Raw genomic sequence first — 20,591 nt, forward strand, 5'->3', positions numbered from 1 at the left:
GGATAGCTGCTGTGGCTGACATTCTACTGGGTCTTTATAGCCTAGCCTTCTAGAAGCACACATGTCCAGGTCCCTGATCAGCACCGCTGGGTGCTCCTTCCCTCTGTGTTGTGTAGCACAGAGATGAGAAAAAAAATGTTGGGCTAGGCACAGGGACTGACTGAAGACTGAAATTTGGCTTTGTGGACTGAGAATCATTGCTTTTCTCCTCCTTAGAGTCTTGGTTTGGATCAACATTTTTCTGTTCAGAGAAAACATTTGGTTATCAAAGAGAAAAATGTCCTTGAGATTGTGGGTTGCTGTAGTATGGAGCTGTGCTATTCTTGTCAATGCCATCAAAAGGTAAAGTTGGCCAGCAATACCAAACACCAGAAGAGAAGCACACACACGAACACACACACATCTTTGAAGTTCCACAAAGGGATGGAGTGTTACATTTTGCAGTGTTTCCTAGGAAACTAGTTTAGTGTAAAATGAACTCTTTGTCTCCTCTTCGCAAAATTGTTTGAACCACCATATCTCACAAAAGGCTGCTTCGCACCCCATAGAAGCAGCATTACAAAAAAGCTCAATCTGCAGTTTTCTGCACCAACAGAGGCAGTACCTTTATCAGCAACCTGAATACTTCGGCTTGTATTTGTTGAGAATTGATAAGATTATGTCATCATTTCCAAAAGTCAGAGAAATAAAATCTTGCTTTCTTTTATCATTTTTCTTTTCTTTTATTCTCGCTCTCACTCTTTTTTTTTTTTTTTTTTTTTTTCCTGCAGTTCTGAGTGTCTTTCTCTGCACAGCAAGGCAACGTTAAGAAAAGATCAGAGAGGGCCTTTACACATCACGCTGGCAGAGGTGAGTGCATGCCTCATTTTTTCCACCTTGACCACAGAAGAGGCTGGACCAGAGTCCCCTCTCTGAAGCATGCTCTCTGCCCTGGCCAGCGTGAGGCAGAGCTTGCAGAGAGTGAGCTGAGAGCTTGGCCTTGTCAGATCCCTTCCCTCAAACCCAGCTCACAGCCTCCTTCCTTCCGTCCATGGAGTGTGTGCACTGGGGCACGCAGCTGCTGGCTTGCTGTGCTCCCTTGCACCTTGCTTCACCAGTAAGTTTGGTCCCCTCGCGCAGTCCTTGTCATTTGTAGTTGTCATAATTTCCTGTCATAGCTGCTCTTTTCCTCCCCTCCCTTGCGATACTGCAGGGTTCAGCTCTGTGGCTGATGTGCTTTTACTGCAGCCTGCTAGATTTTTCTTCGTCTTAATATATTATTTATGATGCTATTATTCCTTGCAGCGGACTGCCAGCCACATTCTGCCTACAGTTGCTGCCCTTCCAAAAGCATCACGGCCAGCAAAAGAAAACACTGATCTAATTGAATTACCAGTGCTGCTGTTAGCCTTAATAGAGTTTGTCATGAAACACTAAGCAGATGTGACAATGATCTTGGTTAGTCATATTTTTGTCCCTGCTCCCAGACGTGGTAACTGTTAGCCAGATCAGTGGGGAGGATAATTCTCCTTTGCTGATCTATAACTGTGCTTACCTGGACATGTGGCAACCACTTTGGACTGATGGCTGAAATAAGCCAAGGACTTGAGCACCAGAAAGTTTTACATTCTGATAATAAACTTGGCTAATTAAAACAAGACGCAGATGGCACTGCCACCTAGCAATTTTCACCTCAGTTACTCTGACTCCAATTATAGCCTTTCCCTACCAGCTTACACTGTTTAAATTACAAAGTCAGGGGACAGACGACTATTTACCTGTTTCTATTCATGCAAGGAAGTCTAACACATCGTTTTTCTGCACAACCCACTGGATGATGGCTTCAGTGCTTATTCTGAAAACAAAAGCATCTCCATTCCTTATATAAAGGGGAGTTGGGTGGGAAAGTAATAAAAAGACCACTTGGAGACTCGTTAGCAGGCACACACATTAACAGGAAGCATATGCATATTACCTGCACAATGTGTTCCTCTAACACTTGTTGGTTAGAGCAGGTGCCATACTTCTGGGAAATTAACTTTAATTGGATAAATAGAAAACTGGCCTTCGCTAAGCTGGCCCAACACGCTTGTCTTAGCTTATTATTTTCTTTAGATATTCTGCAAATTCTGATGCTGCTCCCTTGGGTGGCTTTTGCTTCTTCCCAGAGCAGACTGCATTCATGGGGTAGGGCTGGATGAATGGCTGCCAAGAATGGGTGATCTTTGGTTGGTCCTGCTTTAATGCAGGTGGGATGGACACAGCTGCTGCTTGGGGTCATCTGCATTGCTCTACATGGCAATTTACAAACAAGTATTGTGGAGCAGGAATCCACATCCAGCCCTGTGAGAGAGTGCAGGGCCATCCTGCTTTGGCTGACTTTGTGACAAGAGGAATGAACTGGACTCACATCCCAGATTTAGCCTATTGGCTAAACCACCGTATTTTCCCCCGTGTTGGTGCATCACTGCTGTGGCACCACTTTGCATATAAAATCATCCATTATGCTGGTAATAAATGGCACTGAACTGCCTGTGGTTTTTGTGGGTTAGAAGCTACCTACTTTTTTTCACCTGAGAATCTTTCAGTTGCAGAATATTCCCATAGCTATTGAAGCTATGATGGGGCAGGACTTTTAAAGTTGTCTTTTAAATTACACTCTGGAACAGTGTTAAAAAGTGTCTCTATTGGAGGGAGAGTGGGGAAGAGGCAGGATTTCTTGATGTAGACCTATGGCTTTTGAGAAATTCAGCTAGGCTGCATTTTGTGTAAAAAGATTTGTCCGAATTAAATCTGATGGTAAAGGAACTTCTGTGCACCCTCAATTAGATGCTAAATGAGATCAAGATGAGTACCATTACCGTGATGGATATGGTGACATTAGCCTGTTTGATTTGCTCGAAGCACACCTGCTCCTCCTGGCTATTTTCTTCTTTGGCCAAGCCAAACACAGTGAATTTCTGTAGGGTTGTACAAGTGGGTCCTGCAAGGGATGGATCTCAGCATCCATTTAACGCAGGGGATTTTCTCCCCCTGCAAAAAGCCACAGCACTGGATCATCTGGGGTGCTGAGACACTTCTCTCCTGGAAGAGAAGCCCAGAAGGCTGAAGAGCACCTGGAGAGTTTCCCTTTCCTGTTTGGAGCATACAAGCCTCATGTATGCCTGTGGAGCACTGTGAGCCATACGTAGTGCCCTTGGTCCCCAGATTAAGGGCCATGGCTGGGGGAACATCATCTCCATGTGCCTCTGCATGTCAGCATGCCTGGAAACCTCTGCTGGATGGAAAGCTAAACCTGAGCTGAAATTAGAGATGTCTGTGGGTGAAGCACTGAAAAATATTGGTGAAATGGACCTGTCAAGGGCCTCCTCATTTCCACTGCTGAGAGAATGTGCCTAGGCTTTGTGGGATCTCTTTTTAAATTCATTGTCTCCTGCTCCATGAGGAATGTTAGTACTTCACCACTTTCTGCTGAGCCTGTGTCACACCATCTGTGGTGTGTGATGGGTGAAGGCATTTATGAGCAATGACTGCCCTGGCCATGCAGGAAAGCCTGTGTGTGACCTCAGAGAGTAGGGGGTAAATCTTTCAGTCCAATCCCTTGTTTCTAGGTGATCACAGAAAGCTTCTGTCCCAAAACAAAATCACCAAGGCCAGCCACTGACATAGCTGAGTGTTCAGCTGCTGTGTGTAAGCATGTGCACAAAATCAGCTCAGAGAATATAGGTACGTTTTAATTGCTCCCAGGACTAGAGAGATAGTATGCACACTGCTTACTAACATCTTGCAGACTTAAAGTCTCAGGCAACATCCTCTAAATTAGGCCCATAAAGCACAACAGATCTATGCCCACTAGAAGAAAGCACAGGCTCTCCCATTATTAATGTGCAAAACCTGGTGATGAAGTCATATATATAGGATGATCTATTTTGGTGAGCCACATGTGCTTAAGTCCCCGCCTTGATCTGTTAAACCACCAAGTCTGACATAAATATTTGATGATGAACAAGCTAATAGATTGTGGGATATCAATAGAGGCAGAGCAAATGTGTGATTCAATTTTTAATTACCACCTCTTTACTCTAAATCAAGTTATTTTCTGTTTGAGACTGAAAACAAGTTTTTTCTCTTTAACCCTTTAACAGAAATGATGGATCCTCACAGAAACAAAGGAAGTAGGGCACAAGAAGTAAGGTAGAACAGTCCGGTTTTATTACCATATGTAATCAAGAGTTTTTGTTTCCCCTTTTCTTTGTCTTCTTTCCTTCCTTTCTCTCTCTCTCTCTCTTTTTTTTTTTTCTTTTTTCTTTTTTTCTTTTCTTTTGATTTTCTTTTTTTTTTTTCCTTTTTTCTTTTTTCTTTTTTCTTTTTTTTCCTTTTTCCTTTTTACAGCGTACATTAAGGTGTGAATCTGATGTTACAGGGATGTGGAAATGAAGGGGAAACTGGTGACATCACAACACTCTACAACTTTACAGCAAATGAGAGTCTGAATCTGTTGCATCTACCAGTGTATAGCAAGGGTGGAAAGCAAAGGCACACATATAGGTTTATGAACCCCTCGTAAGAAAGGGTGGAAGGAAGGATGAGAACAGAAGATCCACTGAGTACAAAATGGGCATTTCAAGGTCAAACCAGCAGCGGATGCAATGTATGTTACAAAGGCAGATCACCATATGAGCTGTTGCTGTGATTATTCATTTCTGTGTTTTGACAGAACACTCTGCCAAGTCATAGCGATGGACCCGTGCATTTGGTACTCAGGGGGGTTTGGAGCCTGGTGAAAAGGCTGCAAGTCAGTTCTTTCCAAAAATGACCTTGCTACCTGTGGTTTTCAAAGTTCTTCTTTTCTGTTTGCTTTTATTAAATCAACAACATTGCTTTGGATACAGATCTATCTACTCCAGTCTGCATAGTTCACTAAGGGTGAACAAAACCATGTCGTAAAAGAAACCATGATGAAATGAAATCACATGCAAGCACCCTTGTTACACACTTTGGTCTAAACCATCCAGACTTTATATATACCATCTATTAAGCTAACGGACTTGAAATCTGTCTTTTCAGTCATTCAGAAACAAAACCAAAATCCTGGAAAGCAAATGGGAGTATAAAATTTTAAAAAACAAACTGGAACAGAAACAACCACCTTACTCAAACATACTGTTCAGTAGATATATATATATATATATATATATAAAAAGCTTAGAAGCGATCCCCATCGTTTGTCTACAGTATGTTGACACAGTTATCGTAACAAATTAAAAACACATCTACGGGGTTTTCTTTTTTTTTTTGTTTTGTTTTTTGTTTTGTCATTTTTTTTGTTGTTTTTTTTTTCTTTTGTGTTTTTTTTTTTTGCATAAACTGATAAGAGTGGAAAAGGGACTTACACGCCTGCGCGCGCACACACACGCACACACCTGTGCGCGCGCACTCCCACGCTAGCTACATGCACAGTCGCACCAAGGAAACAAAGGGAAAAAAAACAAAAACAAAAACAAAAATGTGTTTTGTTTTGCTTCTTTTTTTCCCCAGGGGAGTACATGCAGCATCCTCCCGGAGCAGCAGGTCGCTGCAGCAGGAGCCTGCCTGCCTGGCCTAGCTCCGTGTGCCCGACGTGCTGCAGGGTGTGCTGCTGGGCTGGCTGCAGGGCACGGCCCCTCTTGCCCTGGTGGCCATCTGCAGATGGAGGACATGCCGTCCCCAAGGACAAGGTGTTGGTGTCTCCACTGCTGCCAGGAGAGTGGTCGCTGGGCGGGGGGAGGCTCAGAGCTGCAAGGCAGCGCGGAGGGAGGGTGCTCTGGGGAGAGAGCTTGGCACGGCTGGAAAGTGGAACCGACCCAGAGGGGATGGCACTGGCCTTGGTCTAGCAAGGGTTGTGGGGTGATGCCGAAAGCCACCGCGTTCTTCTTTGCTCCAGTTCTTGAGTGGGCGCGAAGGAGGGAGGACCAATAAATATTTGCATTACTCCAAGGGGAAAAAGAAAAAGGTTTTTTTACATACTACAGCTCACAATTATACACAACTGAGGGTGTAAGGCACAAATTTACATGTGGAAGAAAACAGGCTATTCACAGATATATTCCCACGAAAAACCCGTGTGATAAGACCATAATTTATGCATGGTAACAGCCGGCATATTAATTAGTTCACACTGTTTGAGGATTTCGTTTGCCGTCTCACATGCAAGGTGAAATGAGATGGCACATCACAAGCTGGTGCCGTCACGGAAAGCATTAGCTACTGACAAAGCTATGCTGATAGCAATGGTGCACAAATGTGCAGCTTTTAAAGAGTTTCTCTTGCAGTTGAGTTACAAGTTATGAACCTGTGGTATTTGTTTGTCGCTGTCTTAGGTCAGAGGCCAAGCCAGCTAATTAGCTGAGAGACTTAAATAGATATCCCCGTTTTTTTCAGCTAATCAGACAGTCCAGGCACAAAGTTCAGATTCCAGCTCCAACTTAATTAACTCAGTGAATTTATTGGAAAAATAAAAGTTTTAATTACTCCAGTTAACGGGTTTCACGTTAAATAGGTATAACTTTCAAGGTACTTCTCTGAAGAACTGCTCACAGGATGATATGTGGAAGTCATTTCCTTAGGAAAAACAAAAGTTGAACAATAAATAAGAGGAGTTACTTGCGTTAACAGTCACGTTATTCATTAAAAGAGAAAGGTAGCAGAAATCTATGACATAGTTTGCCCAGCATGGCATTATAACTGCTGTAACCAAATGGCTGTAACACTGATGGGCATTTCACAGTACCTGCATTTAGTAAACTTCTGCCATTGTTAAGTCAGAGTTAGCTTTATCAATGGATACTTTTTTTCTTTCTTTTTCTTTCTTTTCTTTTCCTTTTTTTTTTTCTTTTTCTTTCTTTCTTTCTTTTTTTTTTTTTTTTTCCTTTTTCTTTTTTTCTCTATTTTTATTATGCTTTTAATTACTGGTTTTGCTTTCCAGAGCACTCTTTCCCAGTTCAGGAATGCACTGTGCAGTTTTGGGGGTGGGAGGGGAGGGTGAAATGTCACAGTCATCTTTCACCTGTGTGCTTTTGGCTCAATGTTTATGATGGAGAGCTAGTCCTTTGAGCAAAGAACTGAAGGGCTGTGGGGGCGAGTCCTGCAATTGCAAACCTTCAACCATAGGTCATATGGCTCGGGTTAAAAAAATATTCCACTTTTCCCAGAGAGCAGAAACAACACGTCCTCAGCTTGCAACAACCGTCTTCTCAGAGGAGCAGTTGCAGAACACTGGCTTTCAAGGGCAACTTCTGCTTAACTGCTGTTCTCCCCCCACCCACCCCACTGTGATTATGTACACGCGTCATTGGGCTTCATGGACGTAGAGAGCGGAGCAAAGGAAGGTTTGGGAGGTACATCTGGCTTTAGCGAGGGCGTGCGTTTCAACCCTGACCTGGTCAGAGAATTGTACGTGGTGAGACTCGGCTGTCGAGATACAGTCACGGCCTGTGCCTGTGCAGCGTGGACTTGTATGGAGTCCACCCGCTGTGGAGCCGGCGGTGGGTTGTCACCCCTGCCGAAGCTCTGATTTCGAGAGAGGTGTGATGAGTTAGAGGAGTTGGTGTTGTTTCTTTTGAGGGTCGACGCCTGGTGACTTCTTGTGAGTGAGTTTGTAGGGTAGTTTCTCTTGTAGTCCACGTTGTAAGCAGAAGAATGCATGTCTAGCCGCTTGCTCAGGCCACTCTGAGACAGGGAGGTGCTCGGGGGCCCGAGTGAGGCTTCCCGCTGAGGTACCTTTGGCGGCATGCTGTCAAGGTTTTCCACCAGGTTAACCCCATGGCTGGGGCTTTTGTTACTGAGATGGTCCTTGATGGTTTTGTACTCAAGGGTGGCATTCTGGTCCTCCACAGACATCTGAGCCCCATCACTCATTTTTGGCTGGTCAACATACTCGTGTTGGTAGCCTTGCTGGGCAATGGGCAGAACCATGACACTGGGAATGTGGCTAGGAGAAGCCCTGAGTGGCAGGTCAGTAGGGATGACGGGTGAGGCCATTGGGGGGATATCTTTTGTACAGGCATTGATGAGGTTCTGGTTTCTTTCCCACTCTCTACTGCCACGACTCGGCTTTCTTTTCTGCTGCAGGGTTGGGGTGGACTCCGGGGTTGGCAGGGCAGCCAGGTCCAGATGGTGCTGGTCAGCCTTGATTAGCATCTTGGTAGTGCTGCCTGGTGTAGCCAGCTTGCCATTGTGCATCAAGGGTGTGAGGATAGCTTCAGGCTTTGGTTCTTTGGACTGAGCATCTCCAAAGAGGCCACTGAGCTTGGTAACACTGCTCATGGAGCCGCGGCGGGAGTGGGTCAGTTCCTTCTCCTTTCTCTGCACAACAGCCACATCTCTGCGGCGATGGTCACAGATACAGTACACTACGATGCCCGAAAAGACGGCCCCCATTACAAAAGCTAGAATTACTGCAATGGCCAACAGGGTGACCGGTACCAGCTGGTCATGACCCTTCAGGTAACTCTCGCGAATCACTCCTGCAATAAACAGCATACAGTGGTTAAGCAAACCAAGGAGAGGGAAAAGTCACTTAACTTTAAGTACTTTATTTGAAGGAGTTTGGTTCATGTTCTGCAAATGATTTTTGACCAGCTTGCCAAAATTTAGAGATATACTGTACCTGCCAGCTACTTCTTACATGAGCAGTTTTGGGCTTTTGGTTCTGGAGCTGAACAATAAAAAGTCTAAGAGGGGAGAGAGCATTCACTTGCAGGGCATGTGGAGTCAGTTTGAGATCCATGCCCTGGGCAAATACACACTCACTTTGAGAGGTCAGAGCTATTACTTTTCCTCCTCTGACATACTGCTTATTCCTCCCTTCCCTCCACTCAATTTCTGTTCTGCTAATACCATCTTGTTTTTATTACTTATTTTTATTAAACTACTCACATTGAAAACCCTGTGAAAGGAAAAGAGAGGAGAGAAGCTCTGCAAATACCAGAGAAGTGCATCCCACATTGTTTCAGGCTTCTTTCTTTGCGTGTCATTCTTTTGTCTTTGTCATATGTTTTAAAAGTCAGTGTCACATGCCTGAGCTTCAGGAGGATGCTTAAATAACTATGAAAGACAGAGCACTGCGGGAATGTATTGAGCCTTCTAGAGGACTGTCCTTGCTATTTTCATTTTTAAAGCTCTCCCTTGTTCTGGACACATGAATAGGCTTACCTCTGTGCTGAAGCTTACGCTTTTTCTGCTGAAAGCTCTGACTTTGAGGGCCCCTTTTTTATGGCCCTGTGCTTTGGTCAGAGATTGTTATCAAATCTTACTTAGCCCTCCAACCTCTTGCTGCCAGACAGGGCATCCATGGCAGAGTGTTTCTCCTCATTCTGAAGATGCTAACACAGCATTAATCAATGCCCTGAATTTCTAAAGAAAGAAACTGGTTTTTTTTTTCCTTTTTTTCTCTGACATAGTTGGGCACCAAGCCAGCAGCAGCAATGAAACACAAGCACAGAGCCTCCAGTTTGCTTTCTAATTTCTGGTTTTGTTTGTTGTGCTTTACAAGGTGCAGCCACTGCCTTACAAGGAGCTGGAGTTACAGGGAGCTCTCCAAACTCTTTCTCCAGAAGGAGTCCAAACACCAGGGTGTTAAAAAACTCCACATGCTCCAAGGAAATGCCAGCCATGTCCTTATTACTGCGAGACAGCAAAATTACCTCCAAGGCACTCCTGAGTCCTTGCAACTTCCATGTCACAAATCACCTCCTCCTAGAGTAGCGTCTTTTTACATCTTTGGCAGACAAGACATCAGTGGCCCATAATTAGATCCAAATGCAAGATACCTCTCAGCAAACTATGCTAAAAAAGCACTGAAAGGCTGTCAGCATCTCACAGAAACCTTTGAAAAGCATTTTGGCTAGGCAGAATACTATTACTACAATATGCATTTTCTGTGCCCATTTAGTTATGGTGCTTAGCAGGACATGAGATATTTATTACAAGGTAGGGACTTTACATTTAGTACAGATCTTGAAATCTTAAATTCCTGTTTGTGACATCACAGGCAGTTGCCATGGAAGTTACTATGCTGTCACAGATGACTCTGATTTCAAGGAGCAGATGATCCCTCATGAAACTTAAGATTCTGCAATCATACAAATGTCTTCGTAGTCAGGGAGTAAGAGAAGGAAAACAGACCCCTAGAAACAATGTATAAGTAGGAATCATCTTCAGATCAAATGTTTCTGAGAACGTGTTTTTAAAGCACAGCTGCTTTTCCATAGTCCAATGTTTCTACTCTTTGTCATGAGCACAAAGCAGAAGTTGGTAGAGCCTAACCCTGTGATTTAAATCCACACACAGAGCTCCTGCATAAAGCCCAGGGGCACAGTGCAGCACTTACAGTACTGTCAGTAGGAGCAGCATTTCACTGCTGTGAAGTCTTAACGTTTTTACAATAACAAGGCTCACAATACCTGCTCAGCACCAACTGAAATAGAGAAGTACCTACAGCCATTAAGCCTGGCTGTGTCTGGAGGCAGAAACCATCCGTGTCCTTAGGGGATGGACAAGAGTTTTCCTAGCTTAAGAATTTCTGCCTCTTTGCCCATAATTTGCAGCAGTGACATGGAGACGGAAGGTGGGAGCTGTGTACTCAAGCCTCTCTGGATGGTTCCATAGAAGGATTTGAACTCATGTGACACACAGTATTAGAAAGTTGCTTTATTCTCTACAAAGGGGGAAAAATGCCTGGTCACTGAGATGGAGGTTTCCTTCAAATGGTTATAGGTCTTTCAGGAAGAAATTACAGCGGAGAAACCCATTTGCTCTGGGGAAGCTGATCTGCTCTGACCTGCTCTCCTCAGAGCCCAGTGTAACCACCATGGGTGAGTGGGTGCTCCATGCCTGGCACTTCCTGCTGCCTTCAGGTTGAGTGCTGTTCTACAGCTGACAACTGTAAATCACAATCCCTACACACAAAAGCAGCATGAACTCTTGCCATCAGTTTTATATTAATGATGGATATGAAATCATTACAATGAATGCATCAAAATTATCGCACAGTTCAGCCTGAGTGACTGTGCCTGCTTAAGAAAAGGGTAGCTGAAATGCTGCAGCTCATTCTGCAGGTGTTTTACAAGCAAAGATTTAGGAGGGCTTTAGATCATCCTGATTCCTGCTACTTCCTCTAGAGCTCAAGCCCTCCCAGAGTTTATTATGTTTCCAATACAAGACGGAAAAGATACTTAACTTTACTGGCTTTGCTGTTGACAGGTGGTTCTTCTCTGGACACAAATTTAGGTTATTGAGATAATTTACTTTTTATGATAGATCACATCCAAGTTTTTTTATGAAAATATTCCTTACAGCTTCAAATGAAATGATTAGGATAGGCAAGATCTGACCTGCATTAATGATTATTAAACTGAAACAATTATTAAAAAGTATGAGGAATGTTCAGCATCCTGCTGAACTACACAGGGAGTGAAACTTAGTATGAAATAGGCTGACTATTGCAGTGGTTGTCAACCAACATCTCAAGCCCCTTCCACCACTAGTAACTTCTCTCATAGTATGGGATGGATAGGCAGGAGTGTGATCCCAATTACGCTCACAGACAGTGCCAGTATGAAAGCAAACAGAACAGTGTTTTAGCATTGTGATTGCTTTTACACTTCCTGCAGCTTTTAAAGAACGACACAGTTTGCAAAGCACAGTTCAGCTTCACTGATTAGCACTTGTTTTTGCAAGAATTAAAATAAACAGAAAATATAACTGAAAAAAGAAATTAAAATGAAAGGCCTGCACTTCTGAAAGTCAGATGAAGTATTTCAACTACTGGTTTTGAAGAAAGACCTGCAACTGAAAAATGTTATAGCTATGTATTATCTGACACTCTTCTAAGACACTACATACTGGAAAACTTCCTGGGCTGGCTCTATTAAATGCTGTGGAACCAGAATGTAAAATATGATTGATATACACACTGTTATATTATTTTCACACATGTTCAGTAATAAAACAGTCTATATGAAATACTATTACTTTTTACTTTTAAGATATTCTGCCTAACATTTTGTTGTTTGCAGTACGTTCTTCCAAATTGGGAAAATACTTTGCTTATTTAATTTTATGCAGTTTGAAGCGCTCATCCATACTGCCACACTATCCAAAAACTGCTTGTTTGTAGCAGTACCATGGAGGCAAATCACCACAGATAACATCCAAATATTTTCTATTTACAGAATCACCTGCATTAATGTGATTTTGGGAAAGGTCTTTTGGGGAGAATAGCAGTACAACTCAAAAAGCTTCAAAGACAAACATGAGGTTAAATATTTGCATGTTCAATGATCAGACTTTGCCTGCAGGTAAATGCCACAAATACACTGACAGTTGCCTGCCTCCCTTAAATTTTCCACTGCGGTTAAAATCTGTCCATCACACAACTGGGTTTAGCACTGCAGGTCTTCCCATGTGGGATAGATGTAGTTCTAGCTACTGAGGGGGCCAAGCTGGTCGCCTGATATTCTCCACTTTTAGTGGCCATTGTGATTCCTGCAAACAACATGATCCTTCCTTTGCTGCTGACTTTCTGTAATTTCATCCCATGTCCTTTTGTTTTGCATCCTCAAACACCCTTTGTTCATTTCCTCAGTATATTCAGTACACCCTGTACTATCACAATCTGGAACATAAAATATCACTTCTTCATCTAACGAGAGAGGAGATCTGATATATAATTCACTACTTCAATCAGAGCTTGTAGGTAAGATACAGAGGGTTGGCTGGCTGGTTGGTTAATCACAGAACCACAGAATGGCTTGGGCTGGAGGGGATCTCAAGGATCATGAAGCTCCAACCCCCCCACTGCAGGCAGGGCCACCAACCTCCACATTTCATACCAGACCAGGCTGCTCAGGGCCCCATCCAACCTGGCCTTGAACACCTCCAGGGACAGATGGGTCATCCACAGCCACTCTGGGCAGCTGTTCCAGCTGTTCATAGTAAAGAACTTCCCCTGACTTCCAACCTAAATCTTTCCTTCAGCTTCAAACCATTTCCCCTTGTCCTGCCATTATCTATCCTTTCAAAGAGTTGACTCCCATCCTGTTTATGGAGCTCCTGTTTATGGAGGCACTGGAGGGCTGCAATCAGGTCACCCTGCAGCCTTCTCTTATCCATACTGAACAAGCCCAGCTTCCTCAGCCTGTCTTTGTAGGAGTAGTGCTGCAGCCCTCTGAACATCTTTGTGGCCCTCCTCAGGACCCTCTCCAGCAGCTCCCTGTCTTTTTTGTACTGGGGGCTCCAGACCTGGACACAGTACTGCAGATAGATGAGTGAGCATTAAGAGGATGCTAAGGAAAGTGTTTCCAAAATTCATAGTGTTTCAGCTCTGAAATGACTTGCTGAATTTCTGTGGGTGAAAATAAGAGAGAAAAGACTAGAGCTGACAAAATAATATCTTCTTCTTTTCATCAGCTAACAAAAGTATTCAAGGGTTAGGACTTCACCTGGACACCTGCTAAATAACAGTACAAAATGTGCACACTGCTGAAAATGTCATTGCATCAAAATGCTGATGTAACATTTCTGTGCATGTTCTGGTTGTTCTAATTCTAACAGGAAAAAATATTCTGAGGGCAGAAATGCAATTAGGATGAAGTAATCACATTGGAATATAGCTCATCATCCTAAAGAATACATGACATGAGCATAAGGGAATGGGAATAATGAATGCCAATACAGCAAATTTCAATAATGGAGGACAAATAATGAAATGTGTGGATATTAAAGCATTTACTCCTTTCCTTGCTTTCTATTTCAGCAAAACCTGTGATTTTTGACCAGAAATATATCAAATTCTGGCAATGCAGTGCTATCCAAAACAGAGACTAGAGAGACAAGGAGATCCTGTCAAATGAGAGATCTGACACTCCAATTTTCAGAATAAGTATGATAGTAGAACAAATGATTAAGCTACCAATTCCATAATCGAGTACAAAAAAGTGAATATAAATTTGTCAAGAAAAAATTACATTAGCCTAGCCAAACTTCCTTCCTTGATGGGATAAATGTTTCACTTTTTATGGGGAAAATTTAAGTATGATACATTCTGGCACATATTAGCATAAGCAAATATGAAAGTAAGCTAAAATCTGCAGAAAAGCAGTTGGAAAGTATTGATGAAAGGTTTACCTGAAAAGAGATATGAAGTAAGAAGTCTTCCAAAAGATTCTCTGTTTAGACAAAGGAAAATCTAAAGAAACCTTGCTAAGTTGTGGTAAAGGGCTTTGACTGTACTATGTTATTCCTCATCACTGATGAGGAACTGAGATGGTAAAACCCTCAAGAAGAGCTCCACTGTCCTTTTCCTCCAAATCTGGGTAATGGTCTGTGCTTTACAGAGAGCACAAACAGTAATTTTATAACATTCACAACTGCTTGATGAATGAAAACAAGTAACTACCTCCTTGTTTGAACAGCTTAACTTGAGGCTGCTTTAGTGATACAACAGGCCAGATGCTGCCTTATTTTACAACCAAGTTAAAATCAGCAAGAACAGGAGCAGGGCAGAGAGCAATATCTAGTTCCATAACCATAGGTTCCTGTATGGGAATAACCTCATTACCTTTCACTAAATATAATGCATTTCTGTTTGAGTACCACAGTTAGCTGCAGTATGGATACAAAGACTCCTCTGTTCCAGAAATGATTTATGGCCTTGAGAGGTGTACACTGGACAATGAGGTGACCACATGCCATGTGCATCAAGAATGCTCTGTGATCATCCCTGCAGGGAGCTGTCATTGTCAAGTTTTCCAGCGCTGTCACTGACAGATGGTAATGTAATAACCCAAAATGGTGGCATGCAAGAAATTGAAACGTGGAGGTGGGAAATGAAGAATGATGTTTTGGCAAGGAAATGGGAGAATAACTACCAGGGAAAAAGGTAGTATTTAAGTCTAGACCACACATTTACAGAAGTCAGGGAGTGGGTGTCTTTGTGACTTAAACTTCACCTCCCCTGCCTAAATAGGAATCAGCCCACTTCCATCTCCAACACCTACGAAATCACTTGAGCGTTTCCACAGAGCAAGTCATTGTTCCACAAAGGCACAATGGCTTCTTTATTGTTGTTATTTAAGGAGAAAACCTTGCAGTTAATTTCTGTCTTCAGTGTAAGCTTTTCTGTCTGATGTGTGACTCCCTCTGCTTAGACTTGCAGGAATGCTGGTATAGACTCTTAATGGATGGAGGTTTTTATGGGCTTCTGAATGTCTTTTTTAAATGCCAGTGAAAAGGTTTTCAACATGTGTCTCCAGGTGTTAGAACTGTGTTTACAGTCTCATGCTGCTAAAAGACAATTTCAGCCTGGAAAATCCCTGCAGGTATTAACAAGCCTTTTTCTTCCTTTTTAACCAGAAACAGGACTAAAAAAAAAAAAAAAAAAGAAAAAAAACAATAGATGAAGTTAAAGTGGACACCCAGAACTGAAGCGATAGCAAGTTCATGGATGACTAGAGTTTAGCGTGCCGAAAGCTTAGCATTCTGAGATATCATTTATCTTAAAGAGGTAACTTTGCAGTTTGAAATAAACCAACCACACCATAAGGCCAATGATTTGATGTTAGCCAAAGTGCTTTGCTGGAAAAGGCAAGTGACTTCTTTCCTTTATCTACCTTTTGGTTGCAAGGTCTTGTTCTGCAGACTCAGTGCAGGTCTACCCAGTATCCGTTTTTCCTATCTACTTTTTTTTTATGGACTGTCATCGTTAACTGACAGAAACAAAATTAATTGAAATACTCATCATTAAAGCTGCTGGCAATTTTTTTTAGTTTGTTTACAGTTTCTCTCCCTCATAGTAAATCTGTGCTGTTGATTTGCAAAGTTCTGTAACCGTTAAGTTTGCACGACTGCTGAGAAGAGATATCCATCTCCTTATGACTCCAGTATCTTTTTACTGACTCAAAGACAGCTTCCTAAAACTGGCTGAGACACTAAGCAAAAAAAACAAACCAGAAGCAAGTGGCCCAATGATGACAACAAGTATGAAGAGAATGTATGCTTCAGGACTTTGAAAAGATCAGTAGATGAGTCAACTAACACACAGCAAGCCTGAAAAGGATCTATGCAATCAAATCAGCCATAGTGCCCTCTGTCAGTATGCTTTGGCCTTTAAGCAGACTTATTTCAGAAGCAGTCCCTCCAGGACAGCTTCATCTATTGATCTCTAAGGATGGTTTTATTTCTTTCTTAAACTGCTTCAAATTATGGTACTTCTCACACCTAGTGAATGACTGTAAACATGACTCCCTATAGAACAACAACAAAAAAAAAAAACCCAACAGTTGCAACTTAGTAAAAAAGGGGAGATAACACATGTCTCACTTCTCCATGGAAAAATGGAGAATTTTAATTTCTGCATTTTTTAAGCTATATAAGATATGCAGGAAAGGTCAAAGAAATAACAATATGGATCAGTAGAGTTTAGGGGCTGACATCCCAGAGAGAGGAGCTCTGTGGAGAGTAATTTGGGTGTCCTGATGGACAACAAGCTGGTCATGAGCCAGCAGTGTGCCTTTGTGGCCAAGAAGACCAAGTCATAAAGTGGAGGGAGGTGATCTCCAGAGGTGCCTTCCAACCATACAGCTCTGTGAAATTACTCCACCAAGTCCATATGAGACAATGCAAGTCTTGAAATATTTTGAAAAGACTTTAAGATCAGCTGTTCTTATGAGCCTGCAACACAGTTTTTCTATGCATTGCAGCTGCTAGACAAAACCCATACCTTGTCATACACGTGAATATTCAGCAATTAAAAGGGAGCAGTTCCTCACTGAAAGCGATTAGTATAGATGGAAATCACAGACACTAAACCAGCAAATTCGTGTCTAGATATCTTCCATACCCACTGAAATGAAGGGGTGGCAGAACTGAAAATGATTAGAGCAGCAAGTTCTTAGAACTTATAAAATTGTGCTACTTATAAGCAATAACTGTAAATAAACTGATTTATTAAGCTTTCTTGTATGAGAGCAGGTCTGAGTTACACAACCTCCTGAATCTATGATGCAGTGATGAGAGCCATTACACTCTTGAAGGCAGCCCAGTGTTATTTGTCCTGCTCAATATGCTGAAGGGCAGCTCTTGCACTAGGAAGAGCCTGAAAACCATAGTTTCACTGGCTGGCATCATGCAATGGCTGATCATTTTGAACTTTCCTGATTCCAGTACTTTCCCTCAATTCTCATCCGTTAGTGATGGAGAATAAGCAGATATAGCATGTCCCTTAGAACAGTAAAACAGGCATTTGCAGCAGATGAAACAAGATGTATAAAATCCAAATGTCAAGGAAAATTAATTCTTTTGTAGCTTGTCTCAGCAGAGGCAAGCTTTATACTGCTTTGCATCTTAAAAACACAAGTTTCCTTTAAAGTCTGCTGTATTTCCTCTAATGACGTAAAAGAAGCTCAAGTGCACATTCTGGGACCTTTCTCCTATGCCTGGGATGAGCTTAAACATACCCAGCTGCTCTTTATTAGTTTACTTCAGGGATTTTTCACAGCTGGATTAAACCAGATTTACATATGTTTGGCTGAATATGCATGAATTCAAGGCTCCAGAGAAGTTGTTGTAGCCTGCAAAGTGAATCTCTCTTCTCCTCAGTTCCCATTTCACTGTATGCAGTTTCTCTGAGGGCACAGAACAACTTTTCTTTTTTTTTTTTTTTCTTTTTTCCTGGTCATTATGCATTGCTGGGCATTATGCATTTCTAGGCATTATGCATTCTGGGCAGCCCAGTGCCTTTCTGGAAGGAGGTTTTTTCTTTATGTACAGAGTCGAGGAAAGAGAAGCTGTCACTGAGACATTCTGTGGTTTTGCTTTTCCTTTCTTACAGCCTGTATTGAACTATGACCTTTCTGCACAACAGGGAGAAGTGAAGTTTGCTGAATGTCAACAAGAGCAGCTCTGAACAGTAGGCTGAAGTGCGAAGCAGCCCCTTACTGGGGCTAAACTCCAAGCACTATATATGTCACAAACCAAAAATCACTTCTGCTTCAGCTCTGATCTTCTCCCAAGACACTAACATGGAAATGCTAGTTTTAAGCTGCCAGGGTAACTAAGCACATCACAGCTGAGCTACCGAAGGAGCTGTCTATTAGACATCCAAGATTTAACTAAGATTATGCCCTATATATATGACCTATCCTCTGAAGTTCTTGGTAAAGATTGTTCAAGAAATAAAACTAGGTGACCAAGCTAGCAATTCCTATGTTAGGAAATAAAACATGCTCCCAGTTGTCAGTTCAAAACAAGACTGCTTTCTCTAGAAATATTTACAAGGCTGAGGATGTAGGCAGAAAATAGCTTGTGCATGTCTGGTGTTAGGCTTTTCTTTTTCCTCTGAGTTTTAGTCCCCATAGCCTCATGTGACTTTGAATAAGCTGTGAAATTGCAGCAAGTTAGAAACACTGGTTATAACAGTCAGCAAGACTGGTTTTACCTCTTTTTCTGTATGTCACAACTTTTCCAGTCTAAATATCAGAAGACTTATTTCCTCTCGGTTATGTTACTTCAGATCTGCAGTATCTCCAGTAAAGCAAGCATGGTTACTCCATCTACATCCCGGGGCAGCAGGTAGCATTTCCTACTGGATGACTTGTCCAGCTACTGTCATCTCTTACTTAATTTTGTATCTCCAGCCTTGGCTTCTTCCACGCATTTTCCCCTTTGTCTGTCAAATTTACAGTTCTCTGCATTTTTTTTTTTTTTAACCCAACTTTTACACTGTCTCTCCATCTCACAGACACTGAATGTACATTTTTACTACACTGCCATAACACCACTGATGCTTCCCATCTGTGCATTGTTTTAATGCCTGCAATGATGACTCTGGCCAAATCTGGATGAAGGGAACTCCATCTCAGAGTGTACAGTTTGGAGCTGCCCTGGTGTCAGCAGCAATCTTGCCACAGAGGTGTGCCCAAACCCATTTCCTCTCCAGCACACCCAGATGCCCTCTGACTGCCAACAGAGGCAGGTAGATACGTTGCATATCTGCTTTATGGAACATCTCACAGGCAGCTGTTTTTCTGCATTACAAATACTCCCCCAGCCTTCCGCTTGATTCTGGTGCTGTTTCAAATTCCCCCCCACCCCATTCTTTCCCTTTGAATTTACTGCAATGTTTGTTCATTTTCTGCTTGTGCTCTTTTTATAAGACAGTATTTCCCACTGCTGCAAGCAAACCAGGCAGCTTGCACAGCTAGTTAATCATCGTGAAGGTAGGTGCTAGAGCAAGGAGCTGACTGGCTCCTATCTGCAGAGTAGTTCTCTAGATGTGTTTACTGATCTAGAGATAAACAAATTTCCATGTGAGAAGTTAGCACTTCTTTTTTTTCTTTTACAGACCCTTGGGACTGTAAAAAAATTTACCACAATCTCTGTGATATATGCTTTCTTTCCTTTCTAAAAGCAGCATAGCTGAGCCCAAGCCTTAGAGGGAAGCACAGCTGATGTCATCAATCTGTCTTGCCATGAGTAAGCAGAGAGAAACTACATTGTCCATCCAGGTCTGGATGCTGGGTACGTGCAAGTGCCTGCTGATTTTGATATCAAGTGTAGTTCAACTGCACACCAAACTGCACAAATAACCCCGGGGACCACTGGATGTGGGAAATTAATGGGTCTTGCTGGATTAGTGCCTTAGGACATTGCCTGTAGCTTGGTCATATTTAGACAAAAAGCACACAAAGTGCAGCAGGACTGTAAGACCTCTTTAAGACACTGAATAGAGACTACTGTTTTGAAGAGATAAAGATGAATGCTATCTGCAAAAAAGAGCAAGGCTCTTCATGTTCTGTATTATGAGCTGAGATCGCCCAAATCTCTGAACAGGCTCTGTGGCAAATGTGAGAGGTTCAATGGGGAGAGCAGGCAGCAGAAGGGACAGAGGGCACTCCTGCTCTGTCCCCTCCTCTACCACCATCTGACTGGAAGTCATTCAGCAGTGGACACATGCAGGGAATTACTGAACTGTTTGATGGGAGCTGCATTCTAATGGCAGAAACAGAATTTCTCCAGTGCCAACCACAGGCTGCCATTATGAATGGCAGTGTTTTTTAGACTGGAATTGTTTTTTTCAGGATTACAGCCATGCTTGCTTCTAGATAAGAACTCAGTAAAGTTTTATGGTTTTAGAAATAAAGAAACAATTGGGAAGTACATGCTTCTCAGAATACTTTATCTTGTGGAGGGCTTTTTAGTATGGCCTTTCAAGAGGTGTTTCTGTGCACTCTTAAATACACCGACTGAGCTGTTACTGGCTGTTTGAACAATCTTCCAGCTTCTCCAAAATAGCCCTCTAAGAGCATGATAGTGAATAGCTTTGTAGGGTTTTATTTTATTTTATTTATTTTATTTTATTTTTAATTATTATCTTTTTTTAAAAAGCTCCTCTTTTATTTTCTACCACAGCTTTGGGTAAGATGGGATGGAGCACAAACAAGATGCAATATTATTTCCAGAATGCAGCTGGTGTTACTTTCCAATTAATATAGTTCTTGTTGAGCATGTGAAAGAACTGCCCAGTTGATGCCAGCCGTGATTTTGTTACCAGGTTGCACTTAAACCTGAGATTT

The 20,591-nt window shown here is 42.3% G+C and overlaps 1 protein-coding gene across 4 annotated transcripts in view; it reads right to left on the reverse strand.

The window, feature by feature from the left end:
* Positions 1-5,952: 5,952 nt before the first annotated feature.
* SEMA6A (semaphorin 6A) overlaps positions 5,953-20,591 on the reverse strand; it is a 111,858-nt gene continuing 97,219 nt past the window's right edge. For all 4 annotated transcript variants that reach the window (XM_072360241.1, XM_072360240.1, XM_072360238.1 and 1 more), the window contains one exon: positions 5,953-8,483. In XM_072360241.1, the coding sequence (XP_072216342.1) occupies positions 7,294-8,483 (1,190 nt within the window). In that variant the 3' untranslated portion in view covers positions 5,953-7,293. The remainder of the gene's footprint in view (positions 8,484-20,591) is intronic.

This window comes from Excalfactoria chinensis, chromosome Z (genome assembly GCF_039878825.1).
Source record: "Excalfactoria chinensis isolate bCotChi1 chromosome Z, bCotChi1.hap2, whole genome shotgun sequence".
NCBI classification, from domain to species: Eukaryota; Metazoa; Chordata; class Aves; order Galliformes; family Phasianidae; genus Excalfactoria; species Excalfactoria chinensis.